The sequence below is a fragment of the Oreochromis niloticus genome, linkage group LG3 (assembly GCF_001858045.2).
Source record: "Oreochromis niloticus isolate F11D_XX linkage group LG3, O_niloticus_UMD_NMBU, whole genome shotgun sequence".
NCBI lineage: Eukaryota > Metazoa > Chordata > Actinopteri > Cichliformes > Cichlidae > Oreochromis > Oreochromis niloticus.
The window spans coordinates 69,740,749-69,767,776 of NC_031967.2; the positions used below are offsets into that span (position 1 = coordinate 69,740,749).

General features: G+C 39.6%; 1 protein-coding gene across 1 annotated transcript; it reads right to left on the reverse strand.

The window, feature by feature from the left end:
* Positions 1-15,180: 15,180 nt before the first annotated feature.
* LOC109201251 (uncharacterized) lies at positions 15,181-26,189 on the reverse strand. The gene is made up of 4 exons (XM_019356864.1): positions 25,909-26,189; positions 25,037-25,402; positions 18,391-18,753; positions 15,181-16,702 (listed from the first exon to the last, which is right to left on the reverse strand). The coding sequence occupies exons 1-4, from the start codon at positions 25,976-25,978 to the stop codon at positions 16,587-16,589; spliced, it is 915 nt and encodes a 304-aa protein (XP_019212409.1). The 5' UTR covers positions 25,979-26,189; the 3' UTR covers positions 15,181-16,586.
* Positions 26,190-27,028: the final 839 nt, after the last annotated feature.

Genomic DNA, 27,028 nt, shown 5'->3' on the forward strand with positions numbered 1-27,028 from the left:
CACTTTCAGGCCTACAGCTAAGCCAAACTGAAACACAGACCAATCCTTCCTTATTCCTGTGATCTAAACAAATTTAACACATCATATTATAATAATTATTTTCCTGTACTCACATCATTATGATGGAATAATGAATAATAAATATTTTTTAAAAGGAAAGAGCAAAAAACAAAAACCACCAGAGAACAAACTGAGCTGTATTTCCTTGTCAGCTGCTTTTATACAATCACATCTCCACCTGCCCTTCTGTCAGAATACAATAGAATCAAATACAATTAAAACATCTTGTTACTGAACAGTTTAGTTCAAACCTAACAATTTAATTTAATTAATTATCAGGTCCTCAGCACACTGTGTTGATGGTAAATAGCTTTACATATGTCAGTATCCTGGTCAGACTGGTTCAGCAGTAGAATCATGTCTCGTTGTGTAAATCATATCAGATTTCCTCTTTGGTGTTCAGCACATTCAGCAGCTCTATTTGAACCTGATTTCCATTATTTTTCTTCTGTTGTTTTGTACTCCTCTGGATGTAAAGTAATTTCAAAGGTCAAAGCTAACATACCTGTGGTTATTTCTGTCTGTCTAACAGATCTAAATAGTTTAAAAATCAGCTGTAAATTTCTTTTTTCAGTTAAACTGTACGAATAAAATAGGAACACATTAAAATTCCTCCTGGTGGATGTTAGAAATAATGCATGACCAGGGAGACATATTAAAATAAATAAATAAATACTACAGTAGCCTGATGGAAAAAAGAGTACCACAGCTAAGGAAAATCATGTATTACGATAATGATAATAATAAATTTCTTTGAGCACTGCTTTTTTCTCTTTTACTAAGTCCACATGTACTTTGTACCACAGCACAAAAACAAAGGCATGTTAAGTTCATAATTTATGCATGTTTTATATGATTACTTTTTCATAATAAAGTTTAAATTTATTATAAGTTCTAAAAGTTCTAAAATACTGATTTTATTCCTTTGTCAGCATCTAAGAACATAAAGTAACATAAAGCGTAAAACCTGCACACCTTTTCGACATAAAAACTTGATTTGTATTTGTGATTTTTTTTCAGGAACTTTAACTTGTACACCTAGCTGATCCTCTTTCACAGACAAACAGCAAAACTGCTCAGCAATGTTCCCTCTATTTCAGGGGTCGGCAACCCTGGGCACGCATGCCACAGATGGCAAGCGAAGGGTTAACTGCGGGTCATCGTGCATACCGGGCATTTGCCCGGCGGCTGATGGTGATTTTTCGTTTTTACAGGCCAATGATTTTTTTTTTCTAATAATGGTATAAGCAATTGTTAACTCAATTGTTTGGTGGTGGCAATGGCGGAGCTTCCACAGATTCAGTAACATTAGCAAGTGGTGGAGCCCAGCAGGATGAGAGAAAGGTGAGGCAGGAGGAGGAGAGACCCGAGGCGGCCACCGGTCCAAATGTCAGGTGAACTGAGCTTCAGGTAAGAAGTTATGACCTGCAGTCTATCAGGGTCAGATATAAACCAAGTTTAGGTGGAGTTTATTTTTGTTGTGCTGACTTTTTACAGTCAGTTACAATTACTGGTACTGCGTTAGTTAGCATGACGGAGTTTCTATACAGCTGGGTGGGTGTTATGATGTTACTGATAGTGAACTTTATTTCATTCATAAGGTTAGTTAGTAGAGTTGCCAACCATCCCAGAAAAAACGGAATCGTCTCGTATTCAGAGAAAATATTACGCGTTTCGTATTGAGGTGAAAAGGAAAACAGTTTGTCCCGGACTTCAGCTAGAATGGAAAAAGACACAAAGCTGGAGTTATTCTGTCTTTACGCTGTCAGCTGCCTCTTCTTCTCTCATTCTCTCCCCTCCCTCTCCTGTTGCTACTTCAGTCATGAAACTGATCATTGATCAGCTGATCGGCTTTTCTCTCGTTTGTTTATCGCCCACTTTGTGCCAGAAAGAGGAAACCAGCGGATGTCGTGCTAAACAACAGCGGCGCGTTTAAGCTTGATCAGCTGTTGTTAGAATTTATTTAATATTAATTTCTAGTATCAGCTGATGTTTGCTGGAGCCACAGCTGTAAAAGCTGCTGGTCATGATATCGGTTTGGACATGTGGTGAGAGGGAAACATGAAGATGAAACCAGGAGATGTCTGTAACAAGTGTCACCTGGCAGTTTGTTGCTCTCTGCCAGATGATTGCCTGAAGAGCTTTGAAAAGGTAGTGGGTGTGTGGGGTGAGGTCAGCGCTCTTCTGTGGAAATAAACAGAGGCGATTAATTCACTCGGATGCGAGTGGGTATACTGGGTATACTGTCGGTAAGAGACTTTTGCCATTTGGATCGTTTGTTATTGTAGGTGCCCATTTTTAATGTGTGTCCTTGGACTTTTTTAGTGTGACCACGAGCTTTAATATCAGCCACGCCGCTTTGCTAGCTAAAATACCGGTTTCATAAGCTTAGAGGGAACATTGCTTATCACGTCATCAAATTATACGTTATGAAATCGTCAAGGCTAAAAAAAACTTAATTTGACTTGTGCAAAAAAAGTTACAACCACATTAATACATTTTTAGAGCACTTACTCCAACTGTCACAATCAGGGGCATAATTTCCAGGGGGATTCAGACCCAACCAGTATAACCCCCCCAATATAATTATGAATTATCTTGCATAAATAGGCTGTTGATTTTCTTTACTCATTTCAGGTATTACCAGCAAAATAGTTACATGTTTAAACATCTGGGAATTTATCCAGATTTATTTATATATTTAGACAGAGATCTTGACCCCCCCAGTCTTAAGCACAAAGTTACACCAATGGTCACAATCTAAAGACAAAATCTTTATCAGAGTTTCACCTTTTTAATAAACCGAACCATCTGTGAGGAAAAGAAACAAGTCAAGGTTAAAACAGTGCATTCTGGGAAACTTTGAAGGCTCATATGACCATGTGGGAAATGTGGTTGCTCAGAACAATTTTCAGGATAGTAACATTTAAAAACAACAGATGAGTTACTGATTACTGTGATTGCTAGCTCTGAAAAGGTCTAAAGGAATCTATAAAGTCAGCTTTGTGCTTGTGGTGAAGTGAGTCGTCACCACAAATTTCCCAGTCTGGGAAAGAACTTTCCTTTATAAGATTTTACTACCTTAAAAACAGTTATTTGACATTCCGATTATTCATGAAATCCTCAGCAGCTCTGTGCTGATGGAAAATAGGTGTGTGTGTGTGTTTGTCAGTATCCTTGTCAAACTAGTTTCAGATTTGTTGGTATGTTCAGTAAAAATGAAAACACTTAAACCTTCGTTCTTTCTCCATTTTTAGTCTGTATTCATGCAATGTCTGACAATGACGTGATTTCATGTTAGTAAGGCTAGCATAGCTGTTTAGATGTTAACAGGATGGTTAGCCTTAGCAGCCTGAGAGATATCAAACCACATAGTTAAAAAAATCTTAAAAAGGAATGGTTGTTTCTAGGCTGTTGTTGTTGCAGTCAGAGATTGAACCACTAATCCTCCAATTACAAGATAAACCCCAAAGGAATACTTGCTCATTTAATTAGCAAGTGATTTTGCAGAGTCTGCTTTGAATAAAGCATGTGATGATTACACTATGGAAGTCCATTCCTAAGGTTTTGTTTTGTTTTTTTTAATTAAACGGCTACACGGATAAGCAACACAAAACACTGCTGCGTGTTGTTAAAGGAACAGGAAGTAATACTATGCCACACACAGAGAGCAAACACCAGTTGAGAGTGCCACCAAACTGTTCAAAGCCCAATAAACTCAAATTGCTTCACTGATAAGGAAAAACACTAGATGGCAGCAAAGTTTAAACATTACCTTTCAAATGTCAGCTCTGAGTTGGCTGTACAGATGAGATCCAGAAGAGAGCTCCATCCGAGTTACATGTTCATTGGTTTTTAGTTTATCTCCAAACATTTCAGCTCTCCAATTCCATGTTAAAGTACTGAGTGCTATTAACTGAATCCTTCCCAGGAGGAGAAACAAAAAGGAAACCTGTTTATCAAAATGAGACACCTTCCAAGTTAACTAGAAAGTTGAAATTTACTTGTTTTTTTCAATAGAGAAATGACCCAAATTTGAGATTCGTAATACATATTAATTGTAAACAAGTGCATTTAAGAATCTGCTACCAAATAATATTTAGGCTATTATTATTATTATTTTTCCTTAATATTAAACAGTCAAGCTCTGGTGGCTGGTTTCAGTGTGAATTAGAACATCAAGGTAACAACTCTTTCCATGCTGTAGCTTTTCTGCAGGTTTAATGGGTTTTTCCCTCTTCTTCTTCTTCTTTTTCTTCTCTGCAGTGAAAAGATGTCTGCATTGGTTACCCACAACCAAACTGGAACAATAAAAATTTTCCATCTTACATCTTGGTGAAAACCACAGAACCACGTGACAAACACAAGAGAACAAAGGTTTCTTAATCCTGCAGAGAAACACCTGTTTGCTGTGGGAACAAGAGCAAGATTTTTGTCTCATATTTTTATTATAAATAACAGTGAAGTTACTGTGTCTACAAAACACATTCATACATTTATATTAGCACTGCCGATTCTGGGCCAGTTAAAAATATAATTTCTGAATTGTTTGTATCCTAAAGAGTGAAAAAAATACATATAAAATATAAAATAATCTTTGTGAACATGTGGATGTCCTCTAGTCTCAGGTGCTGGGGGACCAGTTAGAGACCAGCAGCTGGACGTCAGTGGTTGGACTGGTGGACTACTTCAGTGAAGAGTAGACGACGTCTGGCTCTGGTTTAAAGTCTGAACACAAACACACACACAGTTCAAACAACAGGAAACATGATTACAAGCTTTGTAGTTCAATCAAGACCTAAATCTCCACCTCTCTGCATCACACACAGTCCCAGTTCAGACTTCAATAAATTCAAAAAACTTCAACCTGAAATCCACAGAGGTGAAACAATTAACACATAAACTAAACTGCATGAAATTAGATTTAAAAAGTCAAATATTAAATTTTTGTTCAGCTAATTGTTGCTTATTTGTTGACTTTGTTGCGAGATTTGGCCTCATTCAAGAATATCTTGTCATAAACTGGTGATCTCTCACCTTTAAAGCTGGGATAAGCTTCACCTAGCAAACGACCCTGAACAGTAGAAGCAGCAACAAACTGGATTGACGCAAAACATTTATGCAAGATATGGAACTAACTAGTAGGAATTTTTTTGCTCTTCTGCCACAGAAACACTGCCAGAAGTGCTCTCTCTCTGTCTCTATCGTGTTCATTGGGTGGGCGAGCAGCAAGATTTCTGAGAACAAAGGTGAGCAGTGGTGCACAGTGTGTAGCAATGAAGCAAGGCATAGGTGACTGAAATTTGACCTAGTTAAGTACACATAGAGAAAAAATGAGGACCTAACACTAAACCTTGTGGTGCACCACAGCAACAGCGAGCTGTAGATGAGATGTTATGCTGACCAAGATGCTATTTTCTAAAATATATGAATGAAACCAGCTGTTGATAAAAATGTTCTGATCTAGTGACTCAAATACTGTGATTATGTGTAAAAGAAAGCAGCCATGCTTCAGAACAGTAACAACAGGGGTGAGTTATTGGGTTTCGGTTTGGTTAAAATTTGTAACCAGTCTGATTCAGCACCTTGTTTAAAATGATTACATTTAAATTTCCATGCTTGAAGGGGAAAATAGGTGCTTCCACTTAGCATATCTATTGTACTATCCTTGAATTTCCACATTTCAATCAAATGTCTTCTGATTATTTCCAGGATAGCTTTTTACCCAGTTGAACAAATCATTTCTGTTTAAAGTAGTTTAAGTCAAGTTGCATTAAATTAATTTCAATTTTTCATTGAGTTCACAGTTTGCTTTGCACTTTAAATGAGTAGTGCAACTTTGCAGTTAAAAAAAAAGATTTTTTCTGAAATTATACCAAGAAGTTTAAAATCTTAAGCTTTAGTCAAGATCTGGTTAGCTGATCTTTGTGTGGAGAAACTTGTGTCCAAAATCAGATATAAAGAGCAGCTGTACCTCTTTTCATCTTTGGTGTGATGATTATGTGTTCATAACTAACACCTTCAGTTCTCGTTGCTGAGTAGGTTACAGCTGGATCACTTTCTGCAGAACAAAGCAAACACAAATTACAGAAAATGCCGCATCAACAGCGATGTTATGCTATTAGACTTCATACATCAAGTTAATGTCTGTATAATGAAAATGTATCAGTTTTGTGACTAGCAGCAGGTTTTCAGGGGGTTTTTTTCCCCACTCCTTTACACCTCTGCTGAGAAACATGAAATGATTGCGTAGAACTGGTAGGTGTTTGTGTGAAGAAGAACATGCACAACCACAGAGATGCCACCTTCTTTAAGTGCAGTCTGACACAATTCACCACAGAGCATCAAGCAAACATGTTCTCACAACATGAACACTGTCATTGGCCAAACCAGACCTCTCTGCGGTGAAAAGTCTCATCAGCTACAAGAACAGACTAAATATAACAGGAAGTAACTGCTGTGGTTTGACACAGACCTTTAAGACGACAGAAGGACCCACTGTCTTACAGTTTTCCCTTTACACACTTCATATATCCAACACATTCACCTAGCTAACAACCTGTATCTGGGTCAAGAACAGATAGCAGACACATCTTGGCTGCTCTCTGCCCGTCTTGGCTTACTCTTGGTTCCTAGAGAATTTGAAAGTAGAAAGTAGCGGCATAGCCCCTGATCTTCAGAACCAGGGTCCAGCTTTGCTTCAGGAGACAGACACAATCTCTACTAAACATTAGTCATTTTCAATTGATCTTGGCCACTCGTCCCTGAGTCCAATTCTGCTGAAGGGTTCTTCCCTTCTCTTCATTTGATTTTTGGGGTTTCTTTCAAATATTTCTTATATTATATTTCTTATATATCCTATTATTTATACAGTATAAAGCTCCCACAGGAAACTATTGTTGTGAATTCATGCTGTATAAGTAAAAGTGAATCTGGTCACCTCTTCGGTGACGGTACTGCCCAAGTAGTATAAACTTTCAGATAGATGGGATCGTGTTACAGTGGACAGTAGCTTCTTTGACAATGGTCTGAAACAGCTGAAAATAGTGTTATATGGTTGCAGACAAATGGACAAGTGAATGTCAGGGAGACGAGGACGATTCTGGACAGTCTTGTAGATTCAGGACCTGGATGTGGTGGATGTCATGATGTTTGTATCTTAAATGTTGTTAGGTTAAAATATTTGCAGAATTTATCAGAAACTAGAACATTTTATCTTGTAAAATTTTATTAAAATAATTATTTTATTTAGAGCTCAGTGCCAAAAAGACAGGTGCAAGCTGCTGTGCTAGAAAATGTGGCCATCCTGATCCAGAACAATCTGAGATCAGGAAGAATCTGGTTCTGTTGTCCTCTGATCATGTTAGCATATGATCTTCAATCAGTCCCTGTCATTCAATACCTCTGCAGAATAACTTTTTTAATCCCTGCTTCTTCTTTTTCTATTTTTTGTTTTTGTTTTCTTTGTCATCCTGAATAATATTGGTAAACTAAAGTCTAGAGATGGAGATGCTCATTCCTGTATCAACATCTGTCTTTTTTTTCTTCACTTAGTAAATCTGTCATGGATCACGTGCATGTTATTAAATGCTGCTGCTAGGCTGCTTACTGGTTCAGACAGAGCAGACATGCAAAAGAAGAGCAGCTGTACCTCTCGTCTTTCATCTGGTTTTCGTGTATTTGATGATGTCCATAACTGACATTTTCTGTTCATAGTAAGTTCACTTAATATGTTTGTTTAATCTACATTTATAGCCCTCTTTGAGCAACACCTGCAGGTGATTTTTTAAAAAAGATCATAAACAGGAAACTGTTCAACTGCAGAGGTGTTAGCTTTTGTTACCCACAGACAACAAAAACAGATACCAGCATGCAAAGAACATCGGTACTTTGAAAAGACTTGATCTTGAAAAGACTTTGAAAACTTAATCAAGATGGTTGAGGCATTAATTTAAACAAATAAAAATTTAAAAAGACATTATTAATATATTTACATCTCACCTGTTTAAACTATAGTAGACCAAGCTACATGTGCCTGTTAACCTAGCTTGTAGCGCTGTTAGCATATGTTTTGATTTGACAGAGTTGAACCCTTCCAGGCACAACCCCAAATGAAGTTTTTTTTTTATCTTAAGCGACACACCTGTCGATTGCCAAATGACTATGCAAACTACAACACTATGGAACCACTTGACCTTAATTAAGTAATATTTATACTCAGTAGCGGTTTTAGATACGGGCGACACGGGCGGTTGGCCGGGGCGGCATCGTGGTAAAAAAAAAATTGCTCGTACGCATGCTGCCCCGACATCATGCCAGCGCATATTGGGAATGGCATAGGCACTGATCGGCGGTTTCTATCGCCCATTTGCTGGGAGTAAGGGCGTCCTCCGTTTGCGAGGTGCGCCTGCTGCTTGCGGCACAGGGAGGAGAGGGCGGGACGGCGAGGGATTCTCTGGCTGGCTGGAGCAGCAAAAATTACCAACTCGCAAAATAAAAAAAATAAAACAAAACAACAAACACCAGACATTATGATACAAATTTATAATTTGCACCGATGTTCTTTCAAAATTCTATACATGAAAAGTGAGCGCGAGAGCCCTCGGTGCGCCTGCTCGCTGCTGAAGTCAAAGTAAACTTTATTGTCTTCTCCGCTACATACAGTCCAGTATATAGAGAGACGAGACGACGAAGCTCCAGTTACAGCAGTGCAAGTAAACGAATAATAAATATTTAAGAGTAAAAAAATAAATATACACTTTAGGACTCGGGGTAAAGGGATCAATAACAATTTAAAATGTATATTTTATATTTTGGTTATTTAAAGTCTCGCACAAAACCCGTTTTTAAAGTTTAAAAAAAAAGAGAAAAGAAGAGGAGTGTAGCGACTTCCACAGTCGCTAGAGGCCGGGGACTGAGCCTATTTGACTGACGCGCTGTCAACTTTACGCAATAATGTGAGAGGTGGAATTGCTTGGTTGTTTGTTAAAGTGCTTGAAAAGTTTACAGACCAATGTGATCGGCTCGCGATTCAAACTCTTAAAACATCACAGCTCTAATGCAACAAGGGGAAACTCGTTGTGCTGCGGTCAACAAAAGCTACGGCTACCCAGCCCTCATCTCTGCCAAAATCAAACCAGTGAAAGACAGACTGACAACGCCCTCTTAATGTCACCGCTAGCATCCACGTGACTCCCGTTACACATCACCATAGCAACCAAACAAATGAAAACCCAGTGATCATTAAAATTCAATACATTTAATTCTGGCTCCTACAAGGAGAAACGAGCAAAAGATACAGGTAAGCAGATGTGTCATTGGATAATGGCAGGTCATGTATCCTAAAACATTAAGAATCAGAATACTTTATTAATCCCTAAGGAAAAACTGTGGGTTACAGTTCCTCCAAGAAGAAATGGTAAACATAGTAACAGTAAGAGACTAAACTCCAAACAATATCTACAATAATATAATATTAATTAGTCAGTGTCAATTGTTGATTTGTCCTGTTCTCATTGTATGATGAATTATGATGTCTGTTTAGTAGCCGTTTGCATACTATGCATACTCTCTCTCTCTTCGTGTGTGTGGGTGGGTGGGTGGGTGTGTGTGTGTGTGGGTGGGTGGGTGGCTGGGTGGGTGGTGTCCACCCAGGGCGCTAAAGAGGCTAGGACCGCCACTGTTTATACTTGCAATATTAGGGATGTCTCTTTGACTGACATGGGGATAAAGGTGGCTGAGCTGCTAGCTGTGTAGTAGGTTTCACCTCAGCTGACTGTCGGCCCTGAAATGCATCTCACTCACCAGTTTTAATTCTAAGATGATCCTAATATATGTTATTTACCAAGCACAGATGTCCTACAATATATTTATAAGTCTCCTGGCATTTTAAAAATGTCAGGACTCTTCCTATTTTCTAAATCATACCTACCTCCCCCAATATTACCTCTGTTTGCCTGTTGTAGATGATTTGATATTGTTGCATTTCTGTGCATGTTGTCATCTTCTGCAGGTTCATCGTGATCATGTGAAAGTATAAAATTTAAGAGTAAAATGTGGTATTGTAAAGAGGTTAAATAGAAATATATGAAATAAATACGAAATATGAATATATTTTAAACACAATCCACACATCTAAAATGCAGTCATCTGAGTCTCACCTTCAGGTTTCCTGTGAACACATCGTCTCACCAGCAGAACCAGTAACACCAGTAGAACCACAACACAGACTGATACAACGCATGACAACACAGAGAGAACAGGAGGAGAGAGTGATGGAGGAGAGGTGGATGTAGGTGGAGGTGTGGTGGTGTGTTTGTCTAAAATAAAGCAAACACAGTCATGAAGTTGTCGTCACATTGTGAATGTTGAAAGCTGCAGAAACACAGACAGGTGAGTGTGTCACCTGTGACAGTGATCCAGCTGGATGGAGACTCTCCATGAGCGCTGATGTCACACTTGTAGAGGCCTTCATCAGACCTGGAAACATGCTGGATGGTCATGTGACCTGTAGGCTGCTTCCTGATGAGGGAGCCATCTTTATAGAAAGCAGCTGGGAGGTTGGAGGGAGTGGTCTTTGTTTTACAGAGCAGAGTGACGTCATCTCCCTCCATCACAGGGAGGACAGGACTCTGCAGGATCACTGATCCACCTCAACACAGAGACAAACTACAGCATTTCATCCATTTACACACAGCTTCATCAACACTAACTCCACACACTCAGCTTACCAGTGACTGTCAGGTTAACCATGTTACTGATGGGACCCTCTCTGGACTCACACCAGTAAACTCCACTGTCATGAAGCATCATAGTTATGTTACAGGAAGAACCAGCAGGTTTCCCCCATGTACTTCCACACTGAGTCCTCTGTTGTTTGCTTGTGTTTCTCCTCAGAGTCCATCCAGCAGAGCTGTCGTCCTCCTCACAGCTCAGAGACACAAAATCTCCTTTGAATAACTGAGAGCTGCTGGGACTCACAGTCAGACGAGCTGTGAGGGTTACAAAAAAAAAAGTGGTCATTTCTTGTGTGTATTTTACTTAATTATTCATGTCATCAGCTTTATATGTGAGATCCGTTATGAAACATGAACCCAATCAGGTCATATCAGTGAGCATTTATCAGTTTTAAACTGTGACAGAAGAAGGTTACTGACCTTGGTTTGTTGTGCAGCTCAGCAGTGAGATCAGGACTAAAGAGAAATGACACTCAGGTTGATTTGAGGTCAACATAAAGAACACAAACATCACTCTCTTCCCATTGAGTGTATTTAAAAGAAATTGCATTTGAAATTATCATTTCTCCGATCATATATTCACTTTAATTTAATTCTTTTTTTTCTTTTTTTCTCTTTTTTGTTTATAATGCCAAATCACAACAACAGTGGGCTGAAAGTTCTTTGATTTGTAAGAAAAGACCCAACAATAATGCAAGCACTGCTGCAACACTGGGAAGGAAAAACTTTAATAAGAAAAAAACGAGGGAACTGGGATCAGGGAGTTGTGGAAATTAGACAGAATAAAAGAAATGGTTTAAAGGAGATCTAGATAAATGAATGTTTCAATAAAGTTTGAACAATAAAAGACTGAAAAGAGTGTGAAGCTAAAAAGATGCTGGTGGAAGATTCACAATCATCCATCCATTCCAGTTTTCATAGGGTGTATGAAGTTCATCCGTCCATCACAGACTAACATTCACACATGCAGCCAGTGTAGAATCGCCAGTTAACCAAACATGTCTCATGTGTATATTTTAGCCCTCATTTTTATTTACTATCCCTATCCTTCATGCTCTCCTGTTTCTCAGTTAATCCATGTTCTGGGTTTTTTTCAGTGAGTTTGCTTCCTTTGCCTTATATTTTGTTTAAACCTGCCAGTTTCAACCTAATAACGTTTCAGCAGTGTAGGTCAAGTTCCTTTAAAAAAAGGACTTAGTTACTAATTATGGATTACTTCTCCCCCCCCCAAAAAAATCCCATAACATTACTTATTTTCAAAAGTAATTAGTTTGGTTATTTAAAAAAAAAAAAACATGATACACAACCTGAATATGTAATAAAGCGCTAGAGCTTTCAGCCCACTTTTATTTTCATCATATAAAATTGAATCAAACTAAAACATTTCTTTTGAAAAATTATTTTATTTGTTTTAATACTTTAACTTTATAACAACGTGTAGCTTGCCAAGACCAGTGTGTGAATGGGTGGATGACTGAATGTGTAAAGTGCTTTTGGGTCCTTAGGAACTAGTAACGTGTTAAACGGACTGATTCTTATATAGCGCTTTTCTACTCTCACAGAGTACTTCAAGCACTCTATACAACATTCCTCATTCACCCAATCACACCCATTCTCACAAGCACTTTATCTATACATAGTGCTTTCGAACGACATTCATACACATTCATACTGTGACGGATGCATCGGCGAGCAAGTTCGGGTTAGTATCTTGCCCAAGGATACTTGACATACAGACTGGAGGAGCGAGGGATCGAACCACCAACCTTCCGATCAGTAGGTGACCAGCTCTACCTCCTGAGCTGAGCTGAGTCACCCATGCTATACAAATACAGGCCATGAATATTTTAACTTTATGCACATTGCTTTAAGAAAAATTGTATCATAGGTGTTGACCTAAAGAAATTTTTAACATTTAAACCTATTTTCTGCATATTCCAGCATATAAAATACAATAATGTTTTGTGTTTAACTCACTCTTTCAAATAGATGCAAGTAAAACACAGCAGAGAATAAATGAAATCAAAGCTTCAGTGGCTTTTAGTCCTGTCGCTCTTAAATCTATTTTCACCTGTATAGCAGGAGTGGAGCAGGCAGATGTTTGCCCGGTGTCGCAGTGGTCATGTCAGTGGGAGGATTCGGGGGTTTCTCTGTGAATTTCACATTTCCGTGCCGGCTTGGTAGGTACTTCTCAGATTTGAAGTTAAATTTATCACTGCAGAAAGAAGTTTTTGTTGCATATGGAGTGTACGGCGAATGCTAATGTTTTTGCCAATTTTTATGAAATCAAACTCAAAGTAAGGTCAATACTTCCACACATACTCTGTTCCCCACTCCATATTATCCATTGTTGATCTGCACATGTCTGTTGCTGCCACGGACGTCGCACGCTCCTAAGTCACTGTCATGAGCAGTGTTGGTAAAGTCATTGGATAAAGTAATTAGTTACTAATTACCTTTCCAAAAAGCAAACACATTACATTACTTGTTACTTGAAAAAGAAATCGGATTACAGTAACACATTAATGCCCATCTCTGACCTTCAGTGTGTCTGCTGTTGTGTCTGTGCATCACACAGACACAACAGCAGAAACCTCTCTGCTACCTGTATTCTTAGGTCTAATTTAAAATTCTTTTCATACCGTTTTTAATCAACAGTTCTCAGCACATTAAAACTCTTCAGGAGGAACTTTGTTACTGACATACATGTTGACACAGTTTGGACTCAGCTTTTACTGTGATAATTAAGCAAGCAAGTATATACAAAATATCCTCTACTTTTAAATACCCCAGTAAAGATAAAGAGTCAGTTCAGACCTGCAGTTGGTCCTCGTGGTGTTTGAACTTGAATTCAGCCTGATTTGTTTTTCATGTCTTCTCCTCCATCATCAGTTATCAGGAGAGCAGACAGTCAAAGTACAAGAATTCAAACAAACACAGAGATTCTACTTACAGAGCAGACACAGCACAGATGTTTCCTTCATCGTCCTTCTCACTCATTTGAGCTTTTTTTCATTTCTCTCACTGACACCAAGTAAAGCCCGCCCTCTTCCTCTGAGCACCAGCTTTCTATTGGTTCAAAAACTGTTGTGGGGCACTGAGGTTTTTTTTTTTTGTTTGTTTTTGTTTTAAACAATAGAAGTTGTAAAACTATATGTAAAGGCACACTGTGCCACTGCAATTTTTTTTTGAAACAAAAGAATTAATCACAACTCACAATTATGTAATTTAAGACTATGACAAACATACATGCAATTACTCAAGGATGGACATATTAAAAAAAAAAAAAAAAAGTAAGCACTGTTGTAACAAAATCTAAATTTGACCAGTGAGATTTCATGTCCATGATGCCCACAAACATCCTAGACATTAGTTCATTGCATAAATCTAATGTCCTCTGCTTTCAGTGATCTGTAGTTTGGTTGATGAACAAATCCATGTCCATGTAGTGCACATCCCCTCAGTGAGAGAGGCAGATATGAGCTGAAACACAGGAATCAAACCAGGGACGCTGCTGTTATGGAGCTGAACTGGAACCATTCAGACACTGAGGCCCTCTGAACACATTTTAATTACAGCTGTGCAGAGACACACTGATGACTGACTGGAACACTATGATTCACATTTTACATTAACACCATCGTCACACATGGTTTATATATGACCACTAGAGGGAGATGTTGGACTTTAAACACTAACATGGATACAAACACATAAACGATGATCAAGAAGGAACATCACACTGATCATTTGCATAATATTTGCGTAATAAAACGTATGTTCACTTAAATGAAGTGGAGCCTATCCCAGCTGTCACACCCAGAACAGGTCTACAGGTCTACGCAGAGAAAACACAGAGGGACAGACAATGAAGCACACTCATATTCATAGCTACGGCCCCACTAACTCCATATCTTTGGGCTGCGGAAGGAAGCTGGAGTACCTTGAGAGAACTCACACAAACACGGGGAGAACATGCACCTCCACACAGACACCCAAGGTCGATTTAAGTTCAGGATCTACTTGCTGTGAGGCAGTAGTGCTGACATTAAAATGATGTCACTGTATAAAAATGTACATTGTGTACTGTGGAGGAGGCAACATTTAGCTGTAGCTGTAAAGCCACAGAGAACTGTAGAAAATGATCAAATATGTCATTTTAAAACACTTTTAAAACACTTACTGCTCTTCGGACTGGACCTTAGAGTGATGAAATTAAACAACTTCAGGATTACTTGAGTGATATTCTTGTTTTTATATGACGTAGACTGCTGCTGAGATAAAATCTGCATCAATTATGTCAAAAGGGAGGTAAAAAAGATATCTAAGAAACTTTTACAGCCACAGAAAACACATGAATAGACTCAAAACAACTATACAGTACTAATTTATGTAAAAAATTTATTAGCTCTTGAAATATTTCCACTGAAGTAACAACCAGAGAACAAACAACACAAGTGTTCATGTAATGAAAAGTTCAATAAATCTTCACAGATCAGAGGAAACATCTGACTGTTACAGAAATCATTTCTATCTTTGGTTTCATGACACTGTCAGAACATTCATTCAGTTATAGTTGCCAAATGAACACCATCAGATTGATTATTGATCGGTTAGTGTCTGTAATTATGTAACAGCTGATCTGCACATGAGGATCAGTTCATTTGGTTCAAACCTCACAGAACAAGTCTGACTTTACAAACAGAGGTTTAACATGTAACACACTAGGCACCGAACTCATGAATACTGTGGGGAAACAAACCATAAATAAAGTAAATTCCTGATGTCAACTGAAATTAAATTTAGCTTCAAACAAGTTCAATGAGAAATAGAATATGTTGTTAAGGAAAACATTGAAATATATTTGTATTTATTTGAAGATGTCTTAATTTTTTGAAAATGGAAACTCATGTCTGTCCCACAGAAATGTAAAGAGTATAACATGTTAACAGATATTCATTTTCCTTACAAACTCATTTAGCTGCCTGAGACCAAACATACAATCAAATGTAAATTCAAATTCTAATTGTCACATACACAGTACAACATGTAGTGAAATGCTTGTGTCCGAGCTGCAGACTGACTGCAGACGCAGCCGTGGCATTGTTTTAGCATGGGGGGTCTAGCCAGGACCCTTATTGGATATAGTGTGGGACTCCTACTCCAAAGGTGTCTAGTCTTACCAATAAACTAGCTCCAGACTAGCTACTAGCTCCTACTCTAGATCCAGCTGCGATAATAACAATAATAATAATCATATAAATTTACAATTCTCATTACATCATAAGCGAAAAATACTCAGTGTTGCATGTAATGAGACTAAAATAAATGTAAAAAACAAAACAAAAAAAGCATAAAAATTCAGTTAAGGCGAAGGTTTCAACACTTTTTACAACATTATTTAGTATCTTGTCTAAGTTCTCTGCCTGATGTTTAAAAAAAATATCTTTGACCCTTCCTGGATCATTTTGGGTCTAATTTCTTGGGATCCTCCCACAGATGCTGGAGAACGTTATTTATTTTTAACCTGCAATTTTTAATAATTGTTTCATTAGCTTTTTTAATTCCTTCTTACTTGCAGAACAGTTAGGACAGCAGACACAACGTGCTGTGGAGCCTTTGGAATGAAGCAAACTTATGGTATTTCACTTAGACTCTGGTGTTTATATTTCTTCAGTCAGACTTACTTCTGTGTTTTTGCCTGTATGGGCAAATGAAGGCTTCTCTTACCCAGCATCATCATGTAAGAAGCTCTGAGACATTTCAAACTTGCTGATGTTCATCAGGATGCTAGTTAAAATCTCGGTTCTGTTGTTTATGTTTTCTGTAGACCAGAAAACCAACAACAGCAGCAACAAGAAGCACAGCAGAAAGTATGAGACCGACGATCAGTCCAACAGATCCTCCTGCAGGTGAGAAACAGGTGTGAGGTGTAATGATTTCTTTCAGAGACATCAACGTGTAAACGAGGCTAATTATTTTTTCACAGACAAACACTGTTTGTTTTCTAACAGTGAAATTTCGCCTACATTCACAAACACAAAGACACCAACAAACAAACAAGCTTTACTGATACAGGCTTCTCTTACCCAGCATCACCACGTAAGAAGCTCTGAGACATTTTTAACCTGCCACATTTCACTGGGAGGACGAAATAAATCCTGACTCTGTCATTTATGTTTGCTGTAGATCAGAAAACTAGGGCTGGGTATCGCCACTGATTTCTAGAATCGATTTGATTCCGATTCACAAGGTCCCGAATCGATTCGATCCACGATTCGATTTAATTCGATTTGAATCTGGGAAATTTTGACAGTCAGAAATATTATAATTCAGATCAGTACATTTACATATTTTTGTGTCTATAAAAGGAAGCTGACACACGCAAGACTTTATCAAAGGTGTGAGCGTCACAGCAGATGCCTTTGTGTCAAAGTAGCTGAAGATAAAACACAGAAAAACATGAAGGTGGTTTTCCTGGCCTGGATTGTATAAAAAATATTCTGCAGTACATCAAAAACGAAAGAAAACCATTAATCAACATATGAACGTTACCTCTGACGTTACAGCGGTTTTATTAGAGACACGGCTGAGCGTTTTGCATTTTGCATAATTTTAAAAAGTTTAAATTTGTTCAGTATTGAACGGCAGAAATTAGGTTTTCTTTTCGGAAGAATGTAAAAGGGAAAAAAAAACAGCGGCCGACAGCGCTGTAAACAACAGTACACTTGTGCGTAACAAGCAAGCGAATAATGCAGAAAACAGATTTTTAGACGGGAAACTGTTCTTGAAGTACAGAGAGAGAGAGAGAGAGAGAGAGCTGTGCATGAAGTGTGATTTTATCGTAGTGGAAGCTAAACAGTAAAAGTTCATGACGATGTTTATGTGAAGCGTAGTTTGGATCTTCTTTTGCTGCTGGTTCAGTCAATGTTGTTTGGAGAGAGATAAAACTAACAGCTTTAGAATCAGCGCAAAAAGGGCGTGAACACAAAGCGCAGACCTGCCGACAGCTCAGAACCAGCGAGCTGTCGGCTTTCAGCCCCGACCGTGAGAAAGGCGACATCTCACTGATTATGATCCGTGCTGTGTGTTTACGTCCTTGTGCAGAATCCGTGTTCCTGCTCTCATTTACTGTCTTAGCTGTTTGGTGGTTGTTGAAATTTTGTGAGATTTCACCAGAGATTCTGGCGTTTCGGGCAAAATAAATTTATATTAAAAAATCGATTCAGGATTCTAATGAATCGATTTCACGTTATCCAAGCCAGAATCGAATTTAATCCATAAATCGATTATAAAAACTCACCCCTACAGAAAACCAACAAAAAGCCCTCACACCAACTGTGAGTCCAACAGATGATGCAGGTGAGAAACAGGTGTGAGGTGTCAGCTGTCAGGTAGGTGATGAGTGAAGAACAGAACAGAATCCATTTCCTCTTCAAACTGCTGTCAGACATTATCTACTGCACTCTGATCACATCACTCAGACCAGCTGCTTTCTACAAAGTCTCATCAACAACATCTTTAGAAACAAACATCAACAACCAGGAAGCAGCTTCACCTCTGATCACACACACACTCAACTCTACTCTCTCACCTGGAGGATCAACTCTCAGTGTGATGATGCTGATGGGGTCAGTCTTCAGATTAGCTCTCTTCCTCATGTTTGTTCCTCTCATGAAGACCTGACACTTGTATGTTCCAGTGTCATTAATCATCACGTTCTTCAGAATCAAAGACACGTCTCCATCCTTCATCTGTCTGTCCTGCAGATCCACCCGGTTCTTAAAAGATGGATGCTGTTGTTCTGGAACAATATGCTCATCCCGGTACAAAAGCACATATTCATCTACCAGGTCAGCTCTGCTCCACTCCACAGCGATGATGCTGCTGCTATTGTTTGGAGCTCGACATGGTAGCATGACATTCTGTCCAGGCTTAACTGTGATGTTTTTCTGGTCTGAAAGTGAAAACAATACAGAGCAGAGAGTTTAAAGGGCAAAGTACAACTGTTCACTTTGACAGCAGCCAATGAGAGGGCCACACACACTCACTGCTGTAGTATCATTTACAATAAATAACAGCAGGACCTGTTCATATAAACATTTATACAGTGAAACGTGCTGATAATAAGTGAACATAATGTGTGAGAGAAAGCAGCCTCTCATTATAAGACACTGTGAGTCTCTGCATGCTGCCTTTATGTAGCTACAGCTGTTTGTATACACTGAACAAAAAGCTTTGCATCAGTACACAGGGCTGGATCTAGAGAAATGTTCTTAGGGTGGCGTGGAAATTAAAAGGAAAATCAACGGCATTTCTTTACACATATGCAAGCGTAACATTCTGTAGTATACCTTAAAATTCTGACATTTTTGTACAACCATTTAAAACTCAGGAGCGGATCAACAGAGGTGGCATGGAGTGGCATGTGCCACCCTAATATAATCTCTAGCCACCCCTTAATAAACAAAAATGTCATATACAAAACTACAGTGGCACTAGAGGCGGCAAGAGATCATGCATCAATTTTATTGGAATTCCACGTGAAAGACCAATACAAAGTGGTGTACACGTGAGAAGTGGAACGAAAATCATACATGATTCCAAACATTTTTTACAAATAAATAACTGCAAAGTGGGGTGTGCATAATTATTCAGCCCCCTGAGTCAATACTTTGTAGAACCACCTTTTGCTGCAGTTCCAGCTGCCAGTCTTTTAGGGTATGTCTCTACCAGCTTTGCACATCTACAGACTGAAATTCTTGCCCATTCTTCTTTGCAAAACAGCTCCAGCTCGGTCAGATTAGATGGACAGAGTTTGTGAACAGCAGTTTTCAGATCTTGCCACAGATTCTCGATTGGATTTAGATCTGGACTTTGACTGGGCCATTCTAACACATGGATATGTTTTGTTTTAAACCGTTCCATTGTAGCCCCGGCTTTATGTTTAGGGTCGTTGTCCTGCTGGAAGGTGAACCTCCGCCCCAGTCTCAAGTCTTTTGCAGACTCCAAGAGGTTTTCTTCCAAGATTGCCCTGTATTTGGCTCCATCCATCTTCCCATCAACTCTGACCAGCTTCCCTGTCCCTGCTGAAGAGAAGCACCCCCAGAGCATGATGCTGCCACCACCATATTTGACAGTGGGGATGGTGTGTTCAGAGTGATGTGCAGTGTTAGTTTTCCGCCACACATAGCGTTTTACATTTTTGCCAAAAAGTTCCATTTTGGTCTCATCTGACCAGAGCACCTTCTTCCACATGTTTGCTGTGTCCCCCACATGGCTTATGGCAAACTGCAAACGGGACTTCTTATGGTTTTCTGTTAACAATGGGTTTCTTCTTGCCACTCTTCCATAAAGGCCAGCTTTGTGCAGTGCACGACTAATAGTTGTCCTATGGACAGATTCCCCCACCTGAGCTGTAGATCTCTGCAGCTCGTCCAGAGTCACCATGGGCCTCTTGGCTGCATTTCTGATCAGCGCTCTGCTTGTTCGGCCTGTGAGTTTAGGTGGACGGCCTTGTCTTGGTAGGTTTACAGTTGTACCATACTCCTTCCATTTCTGAATGATCGCTTGAACAGTGCTCCATGGGATGTTCAAGGCTTGGGAAATCTTTTTGTAGCCTAAGCCTGCTTTAAATTTCTCAATAACTTTATCCCTGACCTGTCTGCTGTGTTCTTTGGACTTCATGGGTTTGTTGCTCCCAATATTCTCTTAGGCTACGTTCACACTGCAGGTCTTAATGCTCAATTCCAATTTTTTGATCAAATCCGATTTTTTTGTCTGCTTGTTCACACTACAAATAAAATGCGACAGCAAACGCGCTCTAGTGTGAACGCTCAAAGCGGCCCGCATGCGCAAAAGAAGATGTCACACACAACGCGCTCTGTTTAGACCCAGAGCAAACAATATTGTTTGACTGATGGCCTTAATATAAAGACTTCGGACTTTACGTTTCCCAATTTTTGCTTTAAGTTATTCTGTTATTTACATAATAATGTAAATAACCTAATAATGATCCTTATTGCTGTTTTAGAGGAGCGGTGCTTCAAAGGATAGTTGCAGATTTCTGTCAGAATCTGCAGATTATACAGTACAAATAAAATGTTCACGTTGTCTTCCCAACAGTTTCACTGACATCTACACTGGATGACCAGGAAGCGTTCGCGATGTCTTCTCCAGCGCTGATAATTGGCGTCTGTCTTGTGTCAGTGACGTAAAAGACGGATTTAATGTGACATGTCCATTCAAACAACAGTCGCTTTCTAAAACATCGGATATGTATCGGATTCCGTACCACATACGAAAGTGACCCAGATCGGATTTGAAAATATCGGATTTGTGCCGTTCACACTGTCATACCATGATCGGATACGGGTCGCATAGGGTCAGAAAATCGGATTTGATGCGCTTTCGCCTGCAGTGTGAACGTAGCCTTAGACAACCTCTGAGGCCGTCACAGAGCAGCTGTATTTGTACTGACATTTGATTACACACAGGTGCACTCTATTTAGTCATTAGCACTCATCAGACAATGGCTGTATCCCAATTCAGGGTCTGCAGCCTTAAAGGCCGCATTTTAAGGCCGATTACGTCACAGCGACACGACGAAGGCTGTCCCAATTCGAAGGCTGCTCGAAATGCGGCCTCAAATGCGGCCTTCATTTCCCTGAATTTTAAGGATGTGGCGGTGTAGACTTCGTGGCCCAACATATCCCAGAATGCATAGCACGGCTGTGGATAATTTAGCTGAAAAAAAAACAGTGGAAGCGGAGCAGCTGAGGAGTAAACTTGTAAAAGTAAGTACTGAATATTATGTCACTTATTTATGTGCTAATGTTTAATAATGAAGAACATGAAAACATTGCTGTTGGCCACATGTCGGCAAAGTTATGTGATATTAGTGATGTTTGTACTAACTTGGTTTTAAAGTCTTTACTTTAAAATATACGCCGTTCAATAGTCGACCTTAATCTTACAGAGAATGTGATGATTTTATGGATAATTAAAGTCAGTCATATATCCACAAACACAACAAGCTGAAAGTCAGTGATGCTGCTCGGTTTGCAGTCCTGAATATGACGGCACAAGCAGGATTCACTGCACTGTTAATGTTAGCTGTGTTATATTGCTGCCTCTGTTCGGTGGTGTCGAGCCAAACGGACTTTAACGTGTGTTTGAACGAGCTGACGGTTCACTCGTTAAGCTGAAAGAAAGATGCTTTAATCACAGGAGTCACACATGTGTCCACTGGACCATCTGGAACTCTTCTTGTTTAGCACTCATAATAACACAAACACTAAATCCTCCTTCTCTTGTGCTGTTTTGTAGCAGTGTGTACACCTGAGACTGTCACCTGTCTGTCTGTCCTGCACTCTCTCTCTGTTTCTTTCTCTCTGATTGTGGAATAAAAGTATGAACATGTATTTATAAGTTACACTTGTGTTTGAATCCTGCAGCTTATCACACATTTGATTTCCATGTGTGACGACTACAAGTGTCCAGAGTGAGGACAGACTGAGGGACCCACTGCTGCACATCATCTGTGAGGCTTTGCACCCCTGATGATCCACCAGGACAAACTCAGCAGTGTGTGAGGAAGAGGAGGAGGGAGAAAGTACTCAGGGCCTTCAAGTTACACACTATGAAAGGCAGCAACAAGTTTAATATTCAGAAACCTAAAGTATGTATCAGCAGCAGAATGGAGCTAAAAATAAATGTTTGTTTCAGTTCTATGAAGCTTTGAGTATTTTGGATTAGTAGCACTGCTGTGTTTGTTGCATCATATTGCTGTAATTGTTTATATGCTTTATATATTCTGAGGTAAGTTGATCTATAGTGTTACATCATATTCTATAAGGATGTTATGTGTTTGTAGACTTTCTGCCCAGTTTGACCCATTTAGCAGAAGTCAGCCTGTTTAAGGCTCTGATATCTATTCTGTATGACTTAAAGCAGTTATGACATGGTCTGATTTTCTCACCCAATAAAGGAATATTTCATATATCAGTCTGATCTTCATTCTATCAGAAACAGTTATCACAGCTCGTACATTTTCTTTTTACACATATATGTAAGCATAGAGCCAAATTTAGTAATGTCAACATATTAAAAGAACAATATTTTTCTCTTATATATAATACATCTACATATACACTGTCAGAGATACTTGTCTTTGAGTGAAGAATGAAGGTGATAGGCAATATAAATAAATGCAGCTTGAATCTTTACTGAAGCTCAGTATTTGACACAGAGTTCAAACTCACTGCTGTAATAACTAATAATGATTAATATAATGACTATAATATTGTCCATATTATATTTACATTACCAAAGTGAGATGACTTTAGTCTCATGAACAACATTAGCTAATTGTTATTTACTAGCTAATCTTAAATGACTGTTCAGTACAGAAATGAAGCCCAACAATCATGTTTTACAGTCCTGTGGTCTCAGCCTCAGATACTCAACTAATCAAAGTGATGTCACAAAAAATGAATGAACAAAAAAACTTTTCTCCTTCATTTCTGTCAAACAAAGCTGTATGAAATGTTTCCAGCTGTTAGTATCATGGTTGCTAGGCAACCTGGGCAGTGCGACAGAGGCTAGACCGTCCCATTTCACAAGCCTACAAGCCCCGCACTTCCGGCCTTAGCGGCCTTCGAGTATGTGCCCTTGAGGACCGTTAAGGCTGCAGAACCTGAATTGGGATACAGCCAATGTCTATGGGCAACTGACTGCACTCAGACCAAAGGGGGCTGAATGATACGCACACCCCACTTTTCAGTTATTTATTTGTAAAAAATGTTTGGAATCATGTGGTAAATGGCCTGTATTTGTATAGCGCTTTACTTTTACTAGTCCCTAAGGACCCCAAAGCGCTTTACACATCCAGTCATCCACCCATTCACACACTGGTGATAGCAAACTACATCATGTATGATTTTGGTTCCACTTCTCACGTGTACACCACTTTGTGTTGGTCTTTCATGTGGAATTCCAATAAAATTGATTCATGTTTGTGGCTGTAATGTGACAAAATGTGGGAAAGTTCAAGGGGGCCGAATACTTTTGCAAGCCACTATACTGACTCTTAAAACATGCATGCCACTCAATGCCACCAGGCTGTATACTGACTCCTGAAACTACAACACATCACACTGACACACACATTTACTTCTTTCTCTCCTTGCTGGAAACAGCACCGCTCACCAAGCGGTCAAATTCACGTGACTTTACCCAACCTCATGACATTTACACACAAACAAACAAACTGATTCCATATGAAACTAAGTGTTTGAGAAGTAACATGTAAACCAGACTGATGTTTATTCCTCTTTATCTCAGAGGGAAACATCGTTTGGTTTATAAACCTCACCTGCAGAGACAAACACGACGAAACCGACAAACAACAAAGTCGAGCAGAGCGACGCAGTTACAGCAGACATTTCCATGTTTCTGTTTCTGCTGATCTGACTCTTAGATTATTGTAAATGTCTGAGTTTGTTGGTATTTTCAGTTAATAACAGAACCTGAGTTAAAACGTGACTACATGAGGTTAACTTTGAGGTTTAAATAAAGCTGAAACATTTGATTTTCAGCCACTCGTTCAAACGCCATAATTTCGATGTCTCTTAAGGAAGTCGCATTAGAGTGACGTTTGGTAGGTTGGACTGTATCACGATCATAAATGAATATGTCATAACTAAGGCGGTGAAATGTAATGATTTCTTTGAGAGACATCAATGTGTAAACGAGGCTAATTCTCTTTTTCACAGACAAACACTTCGCCTACATTCACAAACACAAAGACACCAACAAACAAACAAGCTTTAGTGATACAGGCTTCTCTTACCCAGCATCACCACGTAAGAAGCTCTGAGACATTTTTAACCTGCCACATTTCACTGGGAGGACGAAATAAATCCTGACTCTGTCATTTATGTTTGCTGTAGATCAGAAAACCAACAAAAAGCCCTCACACCAACTGTGAGTCCAACAGATGATGCAGGTGAGAAACAGGTGTGAGGTGTCAGCTGTCAGGTAGGTGATGAGTGAAGAACAGAACAGAATCCATTTCCTCTTCAAACTGCTGTCAGACATTATCTACTGCACTCTGATCACATCACTCAGACCAGCTGCTTTCTACAAAGTCTCATCAACAACATCTTTAGAAACAAACATCAACAACCAGGAAGCAGCTTCACCTCTGATCACACACACACTCAACTCTACTCACTCACCTGGAGGAAGAACTTTCAGTGTGACGATGCTGATGGGATCACCACCTACATTAGCTCTCTTCTTCACATTTGTTCCTCTCATGAAGGCCTCACACTCGTATGTTCCAGTGTCATTAATCATCACGTTCTTCAGAATCAAAGACAGGTCTCCATCCTTCATCTGTCTGTCCTGCAGATCCACCCGGTTCTTAAAAGATGGATGCTGGTTGTCTGGATCAAACAGCTCATCCCGGTACAAAAGCACATATTCATCTGCCAGGTCAGCTCTGCTCCACTCTACACCAGTGATGGTGCTGCTGTTGTTTGGAGCTCGACATGGAAGAGTGACGCTTTTCTGTCCAGGCTGAGCTGTGATAATTTTCTGGTCTGAAAGTGAAAACAATACAGAGCAGAGAGGTTAAAGGTCAAAGTACAACTGTTTACTTTGACAGCAGCCAATGAGAGGCCCACACAGAGGTGGCATGGAGTGGGTGGCATGTGCCACCCTAATATAATCTCTAGCCACCCCTTAATAAACAAAAATGTCATATACAAAACTACAGTGGCACTAGAGGCGGCAAGAGATCATTTTAGGGTGGCACATGCCACTCAATGCCACCTCTGTAGATCCATCTCTGGCTGTATGCTGACTCCTGACACTACAACACATCACACGGACACTCACATTACACTTCTTTGTCTCTGTGCTGGAAACAGCACCGCTCACCAAGCGGTCAAATTCACGTGACTTTACCCAACCTCATGACATTTACACACAAACAAACAAACTGATTCAATATGAAACTAAGTGTTTGAGAAGTAACATGTAAACCCGACTGATGTTTATTCCTCTTTATCTCAGAGGGAAACACCGTTTGGTTTATAAACCTCACCTGCAGAGACAAACACGACGAAACCGACAAACAGCAAAGTCGAGCAAAGCGACGCAGTTACAGCAGACATTTCCTTGTTTTTGTTTCTGCTGATCTGACTCTTAGTTTGTTCTAAAAGTCTGAGTTTGTTGGTATTTTTAGTGAATAACAAAACCTGAGTTAAAACTGACTACGTGAGGTTAACTTTGAGGTTTAAATAAAGCTGAAACATTTGTTTTTCAGCCACTCGTTCAAACTCCACACTTTCGATGTCTCATAAGGAAGTCGCATGAGAGTGACGTTTGGTAGGCTGGACTGTGGCCGTTTATCAATGCCCAAGTACGCGAGTACGTACTCGCCGAGAACGCGAGCACGGACTCGTGGGTCGTTTCTCAATTCTCAAGTACGCGAGCACGGACTCGTGATTTGTACAGTCGGAACACCAGCGTGCGTGATGATGTCACAGGGCCGGAGTTTTTACTGCCGTCCCCTCTTAATTTAACTGTAAGGCCGTTTATCAATGCCCAAGTACGCCAGTACGTACTCGCGTTCTCGGTGAGTACGTACTCGCCGAGAACGCACGGGAGTACGTACCCGCCGAGAACGCGAGCACGGACTCGCGATATGTACAATTGGAACACCTGCGTACGTGATGATGTCACAGGTCCGGAGTTTTTACTGCCGTCCCCTCCTAATTTAACTGTGAGTAACATGTTATGAAGCTGTAACTGTAAACTGTAATCACAGCCAAACCGGTTTACTCAGGAACAAATAAAACACTGAAATAAACCAAACATTAACATTTAGAAGTGATCTAAGTGACTTATATATAATTTTTAACCTCAGTAGTGAAACCTCTATTAATAAAAATAGTGTACATGTACATACGTGTACATACCTTAATAAAAACAAGCAGGTGAGATGTTAGAACGCTTTTATTTCTATTCTAGTGGACACTCAATACTATAGACAGCTGCTGGAGTTTCTTTAACCTGAGTAATGAGAAGTCCGCGAGCGGGGGGGGGGGGGGGGGGTTGAAAACGATGTGCCGGGAGTCCGCTGTTGAGTTTTGGACGAAATGCATTCTGGGATATATAGCTGTCCCGAGTCCACACCGATGCATGCTCGATAAAACGGGCGG